At 35.4% G+C, this 9,373-nt stretch overlaps 1 protein-coding gene across 1 annotated transcript; it reads left to right on the forward strand.

Annotated features, from left to right (window-relative positions):
- The first annotated feature begins 1,668 nt into the window (after positions 1 to 1,668).
- LOC135077170 (2-iminobutanoate/2-iminopropanoate deaminase) lies at positions 1,669 to 3,625 on the forward strand. The gene is made up of 3 exons (XM_063971721.1): positions 1,669 to 2,037; positions 2,395 to 2,621; positions 3,343 to 3,625. The coding sequence occupies exons 1-3, from the start codon at positions 1,886 to 1,888 to the stop codon at positions 3,483 to 3,485; spliced, it is 522 nt and encodes a 173-aa protein (XP_063827791.1). The 5' UTR covers positions 1,669 to 1,885; the 3' UTR covers positions 3,486 to 3,625.
- The last annotated feature ends 5,748 nt before the right edge of the window (positions 3,626 to 9,373 follow it).

The raw sequence follows: 9,373 nt of genomic DNA on the forward strand, positions 1-9,373 counted from the left end.
ATAATATTAAAAAAAAAATAACAAAAAACAAAAATATCAATTAAAAAAAAGTAGCTCACTTAGGGTCAAATGGGCGAACTTGTATTCTTAAAATGACCTTACCTATACACCCACGAAGTTTGTCTAACCTTCCGCCAAACACCCTGTATAATTAACTGAGAACAGGAGGTTCTCATGGAGAACTAAAACTTGCTCTATTTTAGAAATAATTTCTGTCAACTAACCAAACTACACTGCGTCAAATAAATCGCACCTCCCGCGACTATAACTAAAAATTTTCTTCTGACACAATCATGGTGCCCCAACAATATTGGTGTTATTTGAAAGCCCAATAAATAAACTTTAAGGAAAAATACATTTAATTTTTTATAAACAATTAACAGGAACCATAAATGTGACTTGAAAAATGGCCTCACTTGGGGCTCACCTCTAGGACCAATAGGGATGATGACTGGGTAATGAAATCGAAATTCTATTTAGTCCGTCAGACAGATAATTAGAAAATATTAGACTCATATTTTTTAATTTTTTCCATAATCGAATAATTACAGTATTATATTAAGTTGAAACGTCGCGTGACGTCACTTTTGAGTAAAAATTATACTCAGGCGTGACGTATCGCACCATTTCAACTCGATGTAGCACTGTTATTATTTAATTATGAAAGAAAATAAAAAATATGAGTCTAATATTTTCTAATTAGCTGTCTGACGGACAAATAATTTAAATTTTGTCATCTAGCCTATTATATTAGACCAATTTTTGTGGTTATAAAACCAAATAATAATCTCACGTGTCAGTGTCCTCTTTAACAGATGGATAGCGATTAATCCCAATTTAACAGTTTTATAGCCATAAATGTTAGCTCAAGCGTAACTACCTGTCGCTTTAAGAAGGGAATCTGGATACTTCTAAAGACACATTTTTGGGGTTTCACCTTTCCTTCAATGAATTAATGAAGTTTAGAATTAGGCTTTCAAATGGTACCAATATTGGTGGGAAGTGTGGATGATTACGTTTGAAAGTGATTTATTTGACGCCGACCGTCTCTGTGGTCTAGTCTTTCAGACACGCGGGTCCCGGGTTCGATTTCCAGTGGAGTCAGATTTTGTTGGTACCAGTGCTACCACCACCAATCACCATCTTCTAGTTTCCTACCGACCTTTCCCCCACTGGGAATCGAACACACATGGCATCAAGTTCTAAATTCTTGCTCGTTTTGAGATTAACCGCATTAGTCTAGTGGTAAGACCACCTGCCTCAACAAGACCCAGAGTTCCCAGGTTCAGTTCCCAGTGGGAGCAACATTTTCTTGGTTTGGTTGGCAGCAGGACTTGTCGTAAGTCTAACAGTACCTAAGATAGCCAGTCTTCGTTGTGAACAAATGCAGAGTTGATCATTTGAACTTGAGTAAGATGCTGCGCTTACCGATACCGGTATCGCGGTATAAAACCATCACAGGCAGGAGGAAACCGAACCGTGCGGTGTGAAGTGGAAGCAACTGGACACAAAAATTAACGTGCACGGGGTATTTTATGATAGTTTATGAAAATAAAACCTAATTTTTGAAAATCTTTTCAGTAAGCTTTTTCTTTAATTTTTGTCTCTAAACGAGGTCTTTTTAAAAAAAAATAGTCTGACATTGTCACAAAACATGATAAATTAAAAGTCAATTAAAATCTGTTTACAGCACAGTGAAATGTAATTTGTAGAATTAAAATAAATTATAAAGTACAAGTCATGAGCAAATTCATAAGTAGAATAAAATAACCAATGGAACTTGTGATACCTTATCATCGAGATACATAAATAGTAACGCGCGGACGTCGTGAACTATTGACCTTCCATTAGTTAATTCGGTAAATAGTATTGAAATAAATTAAACATGAGCACAGAAGCTATCGCATCGAAGCCAAAGACAGACGTGATATCTAAAATGAATATACCAAAGAATACCACATCAAAAACAAATGTTCATAAAGTGACAAAAACTATTGTTACATCTCCGAATATTTATAAACCAGTGGGACCATACAGGTGAATAATATAATTCGTATCTTTCGTAGGTTTTTATTCTTTGCAGGCTTTATATTTTACTAGCGACCCGCCCCTGCTTCGCACAGTACAATTTATTATACTTAAAAACCATCATCACTCTATCTAATAAAAAAAACCATCAAAATCTGTTGCATAGTTTTAAAGATAATAAGCATACTTATAAGGACAGGCAGCGGAAAGAGACTTTGTTTTATACTGTAGGTAATGATAATTATTTTAGATTTTGATTTGAAGTTGGCAAGAATGTTTCCGAATTTATGAACTAATGCCAAGTATTTACCTTGTTTTATTAAACATAGCTTGCCTCTTTCTATATCGTTTCATTTATTTTTTTAGTCAAGCAATTTTAGCAGACAAGACTTTGTATGTGTCTGGTGTGCTGGGGATGGACCCTGAGGCCCAGTTGGTGTGCGGTGGTGCCGAGGCCCAGACCCGACAGGCTCTCGATAACCTCCGACATGTGCTCGAAGCGGGTGGAGCTTCACTCGAGTCCGTTGTGAAAACAACTATATTACTTGGGAGTATGGACGATTTCCAAGCTGTAAACCAGGTTTACGCTGAATGTAAGTTCTACATTTTCTTTTAATACGAGGTTGCATTATTGCCCAGCCAGACCCGATAGCTGGATGATAAGAAAATTATCAGTTGATTCTTAACCTCCGGCAGGTTGGCTTAACCAAATCGACATGTTTATATTATTATCTACTGATTGATAGATATAACTGAGGATATAACTATTGTTCAGCTTTCTCTGCCTCTAAAGACTAGTTTTTGGATTTCTATGTCATTTGACCGCAATGAGGGTTTTCGCGAATGAAAAATCCGCCAGATGGCAATACGTAGACGCGAGGTCCAAATGCTGCATGATTGGTTATTTTTGACATGACATTGACAGATATGTCAAAATCCACCAATCACGCAGCAGTCAGACCCCACATCTACGTCCCGCCATCTAGCGGATCTTTCATTCGCGAAAATCATTGAATTAAAAAATAATTCCACGATCCGATTATCTGTACCTAAATACTGACAACAGCTTATCAGACTTTACATTTTTATTTCGAATTCGCCCGTATTATAACTGAATAAGATCCCGCAGTGTTAAGCTTGAGCAGTATGTAGGTACATAATAATCACATTCACGATCTATCACCAGAATAGTTAGGAGCAAGGAACATTGTCTAAGGTACGACTGTTGAATGCCGATATACGAATTATGTTTAATCTAAGATTAGTCATTTCTAAATGCTGTTGACATGATGATTCGCAATTTGCGATTTCCAGATTTCCCTAAAGACTGCCCGGCTCGCGCCACATATCAAGTGGGAAAGTTGCCGCTTGGCGCCGCGGTGGAGATCGAAGCAATCGCCCTAAGCGGCGACCTGGTGGTAGCAGAAGCAGGACCTTGTCCGTGCGCACGTACTTAGATAACTTTGTCCGGTGTTTTTAATGTGGAACCAAAAAATTATATGCAAAAATCAATAATTCCAGAAACAAATAAGTTTGTGCCTGTCTGTAATTTTCTCAATGTATTTATATCCTCTCGTAATATACAATTTTAAAATCACATGGTTTTATTTCACACTAACTACTTACCTACTACCTATAGACGGCTACTACATAAATTATTACAGATACAGTCTGTAATAAAGAACGAAGCTCTTAATTTTATTTAATCTCAAACTTTAAAGGAATTTTATTACCTACTTACTCGTACCTACTTGAATAAATAAATTCAATCTTAGTTTAAATCACAAAGCAATCTATAAGAACAAATATTACAGTACAAATCAGTAAGTAAGTAGTGGAAAAATGCATGGACTCTACGTTTAGGGTTTTTTACCGAATAAGTAGGTATTACATTGATATTAATTTTGTTAAATAAAGTACCTACTGTAGTCCAAGATGTAATAGAGATAGGGCTGTATCCAGTGGCCAACACTTACCATAGTAACGAATTTTATGGTTATGATGCCCCGGTACTTTTTTTGGCTCACAAAATAATTAAGTTTAAAGAAATTTCATAACGAAGGCGAAGTTTAAATTAATAATATATCGAAGTTCTGTCTAATTTCTTCCAGCTCTTTACATTTATTTCTTATAGTCTGACATTAGCTTAAATTCCTAACAGGATGTGCAAAAATGATAATTATGTTAAAGTCGATTTAATAGATTTTTTTTCGAATTGCTTTTTTCCTTTGTTAAATGCAGAACATTGACTAATTTTAGGGTCCGTGGCCGAGTCCCCCAGTTTTCGACGCACCCGTGGTCGACGCCCCCGGTCAGTGAAATTTGATTAAGCAATTTTTAATTAAATGTACAGTCAGGCACAAAAATGGGCGTGGGCTTTCTACTCTCTCTACATTTAACTAACTACAAATAAAAGTTTAAATTATATAAGTTTTAAGTATTTATAACAAAAAATTAACTACAAGTACTACAACATTTTATTTTTGTAATAATAACAAAAATAACAAATTAATAGGAATTAAATCACATCTTTTACTTTTTAGTATAACAACAGTAAACATGCAAAATCATTGTTTTTTCATTAGTTTTCGTTGACTGTACTTAGTGCAAAAGCCGAAAAAAATATGAAATTAAATTAATTTAAATCGGGGGCGTCGACCACGGGTGCGTCGAACACTGGGGGACTCGGCCACGGACCCTAATTTTAACAAGGCCAGTAGGTAGGATACTTAGGTACATTCCTTTCAGCCGAATGACGGCCACTGCTGGAAAAAGGCCTCCCCCAAGGATTTCCACAAAGACCGGTCCTGCGCCGCCCGCTTCCAGGCACCTCCCGCGATATCGCCAGATCGTCGGTCCACCTAGTGGGAGGGCTGCCCACACTACGTCTCCCGGATCGTGGTCGTCACTCGAAAACTTTTCTGCCGTAGTAGGTATGTAGGTACTACTTAATAAAAAAACTAGCCCTCGGGGTGGGTACGTTTTTCCCCAAATAACAAAATCTCGGAATCAAAGTATTAAAAGAAATTATTTATCACTAAGCGGTTGCTATCGGCCTTTCAACCCCCACATCAACGTAGGAACCTACCGCTTAAAGTCACGAAAACTGTCTAGCTCTCTTTATTTTCCTACAAGAGCCTTTGACCCGAAATTGGGCAGAAACTAAGATTATTTTCTTTTTAACTAGGTCGTAGACCCTTGCGAACTCAATTTTTCACATTGAACGGAAAAGTGCGTGTGAGGAGCAAAAGGTGTTTGTTTAGCAGGTTGTTAACTCTTAATTAGAATTAGATGCAATCAGTTTGTTTTCAAAACATTAAAGTGGAATAAAAGACAAATTATGTACGTTCTTAAGTGTTTGTTTGTACTTGTAGTCCAGTCATTTCGTCCGAAAAAAAGGCAAATAAAAGAAAATGAATTTGCGCTTCTAATTTTTTAATATGTTGTAGGGGATACCTAGAAAAGCTTAACTTGAGATTGTCGACCAAGCTTTCCTAGGAGCTTTCGCCGCCATCTTGGAAAACGCTTAAAATTTGTTTTTCGGCAATAACTCGGCTATCCGATGAGATTCGAAAATTTTTGTAGGACACTTTTTGTAGCTTTCTTTGTGCTCTACAATAACGCCCGAACCATTTTTAGCGTATCATGCATCGTTATTGAGATATCGATAATTACTCATACAATAAGAAAGAATACAGAACTAAAACAAGAATTGGCAGAACTGCATGTCCGTCTCCAGGAGGTAACCGAGCACCGTGATGAAGTACTGCATACAATCAGTACCTTCGACCAGTGCAGCAATATCTTTGAGCAGACCTTGATGCGCAACAATGAGTTAGAAGCTGAACTGAGGGACGTCAATAAGACCATACTGCACTTCGAAGAGGAACGAAAGCAGCAGGAGTTCACACACACTCTGAACTTATACGAAGAGCTAATTGGGAGTCCTGGTGGACGTGCAGTGCTACCAGACTTAAATGTATCTTGCGACACTAAATCATTTGAAAACGTTAGTCGGCCATTGACTTTTTCTAGTAGAAATAAATTTAAAAAGTATGTTAAAATTAATAGGTTTATTTCTAAAACAAAAAAATTAATAAAAGGGCAAGAACAGTTTCACAAAAGTATTCTGTTAAGGAAAAAGAATCTAGATTTGGTTGACAGTCTAGAAATTTACCACAGTAAACTAGTGGAGAGTAGGTCCACTCATAACTTGGACGTTGAAAGGTTGCAGGCTGAAATCACAAACTTGCATGACTCGCTTGCATCCATAACAGCTAAATATAATTCAGCCAGGGAACAAATTAACGAACATATCCTGGCAGCAAACAATCTCTTAGATCTAGGCAATCCTACTACGGATTTTAAATCTCTGCCAAACATAACAATGCAAAGTCAGCAACAAACTGATGGCGGCTTGCGGCCTTCAATGTCTTCAAAAACGGGACTGTTGAATGTACATAAATCAAGCAATGTAGTGTTGTTCTCAGATAGGCTAGGAGTTGGTTATGGCCCCATATTAAATAAAAAATTAGATTGTAAAATAATAAATAACTGTATGCCAGACGCATCTTATTGTCAATTAATGAATGGCATAAAAAATAGTAAACAATTACACAGTAATTCTATTTTAATTATAATGTTAGGAAACAGTCAGAATATAAATAGGAAAAATATTCTACATAATTTTTCCATGCTGGCCAGCCTTAATATTCATAAAATAATTATGTGTGCCCTGCCATACTGTAAAAATGGCTCCTCTGAAACTAATGAAAGTATTCACTTACTGAATACTTTATTATTTAATTTGACTGTTCGTCATAGCGACAAATTTGTCTATTTTGACACTAATAAATTTATTAATAATAAGTTCATAATGACAGGCAGCTCTTTACACCTGCCTCAAAGCATAAAATTAAAACTTGCTACATTGTTAGCTTATAATATTAACTGTGTTATTAACACAAAACAAGTAAATTCCACTTTTGATATTATTAGTAGAAATACTAATACTAATATTTCTGTGACGACCTCTGATTTAAACTGAGAGGGACGACAACAGACAGGTCTATTAAAGGATTTAATATTGTTCATCAAAATTTACAAGGCCTGGCTGGCAAAGAATTAGAACTAGAATTGTTTTTAAAAAAATACGATGTTCATGTATTATGTTTAACCGAACATTGGCTTAAAAATTATGAATTGATGTTTCATATAGGAAATTATAAAGTTTGTAGTTCGTTCACCAGGGAGTCTGCTATTAGAGGGGGGTCACTCATATTATTAAATAATCAATTTAAATACAAGGAAAGAAAAGACATTGTCTCACTCTCAGTCGAACGAACTATAGAACTTGCGTGTGCAGAGCTAGAGCAGTATATAATTGTAAGTGTGTACAAGCCCCCATCTGCAAATTACCAATTATTCGAATCCACTATGGAGGAGGTCTTAAAAAAGGTATTTAAATCAAATAAGAGAGTAGTTGTATGTGGAGATTTTAATATAGATTTATTAGATAATACTCAATATAAAATAAGATTCTTAAACCTTTTTAAATCTTTTAATTTATCACATCTTTTCAATGAGCCTACTAGAATCACTCCAACATCAGCTACTTGCTTAGATAACATTTTTTGTAACTGTGATATTCAAAGTAAATCAATAATTAATTGCCTTAGTTCAGATCATAGTGGACAATTGGCCACATTTGAACACCATCATGTCCCTAGTACAGTGGATGTTGTTTGTAGGCCAATAACAACTAACCGAATTGACAAATTTAAGAAAAATATTTGTGATGGTATTGATAAACTTATATTAGATGACAATAATGTCGATCAAATTTATGAGGATCTATTCAGTGTTGTGAGTGAGGAATTCAAAACCACATTCCCACAGAAAAAGATCCGAATAAATTCTGTTAAATGTAAATTTGATGACTGGGCTACAACTGGCATTCACAAGAGTAGAAATAAAATGTATGAATTATATAGTCTTAAAGCCGATACGCAAGATCTGAGTGTTATAGAATATGTTAAAAATTACTCAAAAATATTTAAAAAGGTTTGTTTGGCTGCTAAATCAAATCATCTTCGAAACATGATTTTAAATTCTAATAATAAAGCTAAGGCTACGTGGAAAATAATAAATAAACAAACATGTAAAAATAAATCGAAGGATAACACTTTTTCACTGAAAATCGGAAACGAAATTAGAAATTCCGATACAGAAGTTGCAACCACATTTGAGACATTCTTCTCCAATATTGCGTCTGAAACAACTAAAGAACTGAATTCATCACCAGTTCTTGCAGAGTCTCTTTTAAAATCTAATGTCACCGAGTGCCAGTGTCTGCTTCAGTTCAGGCATATAGATTGTAATACAATAATTAAAACCTTTAGAGAATTAAATATGAAAAAAACTGAGGACCTTTGGGGAATCTCCGTCAGTATAATTGGAACAATTATTGACACCATAGCTCCTCACCTTGCATTCATTTTTAATACATGTATTGATCAAGGTTGCTTTCCTAGCTTAATGAAGTTAAGTAAAATAATTCCATTGTTCAAGGCTGGTGACAAATGTGACCCCTCTAATTTTCGACCGATTTCTATTCTACCAGTACTTAGCAAAATTTTCGAGAAAATTATTTTCCACCAACTTCTATCTCACTTCATTTTTAACAAATTATTACACAATAAGCAATTTGGTTTTACGAAAGGTAGAAGTACTACTGACGCTGGGGTAGCACTATTGAAACACGTCTTTGATGCTTGGGAGAGTAAAAAGGACGCTGTTGGTATTTTCTGTGATCTTTCAAAAGCGTTTGATTGTGTAGACCACCAAACCTTACTAAACAAATTGCGACATTATGGTGTTTCGAATAAGTCACTTGATCTGCTGAACTCGTATCTCACAGGCAGAAAACAAAAAGTTTGTATTAACGGAACTGAGTCTTCTGGAGCACCTCTTACTATGGGTGTGCCGCAGGGATCAATATTGGGACCTTTGCTATTTCTTATTTACATTAATGACCTTCCTTACTTTGTAAAAGATCTGTGTGATATTGTGTTATTTGCTGATGACACATCTCTCATTTTCAAAGTTGATAGAGGTAAAGTAAATTTTGACGATATTAATAACACACTCTCACAGGTTCTACATTGGTTCACTGTTAACAACTTATTGTTAAATGCAAACAAAACTAAGTGCATTAAATTTACCTTACCTAATGTAAGGCAGGTTTCCACGCAATTAATGGTGAAGAATGAACCATTAAATAGCATAAATTCCACAACATTCCTGGGAATCACTTTAGATGCTAAACTTCAATGGGGTCCTCATA

The sequence above is a fragment of the Ostrinia nubilalis genome, chromosome 13 (genome assembly GCF_963855985.1).
Source record: "Ostrinia nubilalis chromosome 13, ilOstNubi1.1, whole genome shotgun sequence".
In the NCBI taxonomy this organism is placed as follows: Eukaryota; Metazoa; Arthropoda; class Insecta; order Lepidoptera; family Crambidae; genus Ostrinia; species Ostrinia nubilalis.

Excerpts from the sequence above, each read along its gene's own strand:
- LOC135077170 (XM_063971721.1), top strand. The coding sequence starts at position 1,886 with ATGAGCACAGAAGCTATCGCATCGAAGCCAAAGACAGACGTGATATCT. Across the intron at positions 2,038-2,394 it reads AAACCAGTGGGACCATACAG|TCAAGCAATTTTAGCAGACA; the intron begins GTGAATAATATA and ends TTATTTTTTTAG. Across the intron at positions 2,622-3,342 it reads AAACCAGGTTTACGCTGAAT|ATTTCCCTAAAGACTGCCCG; the intron begins GTAAGTTCTACA and ends TGCGATTTCCAG.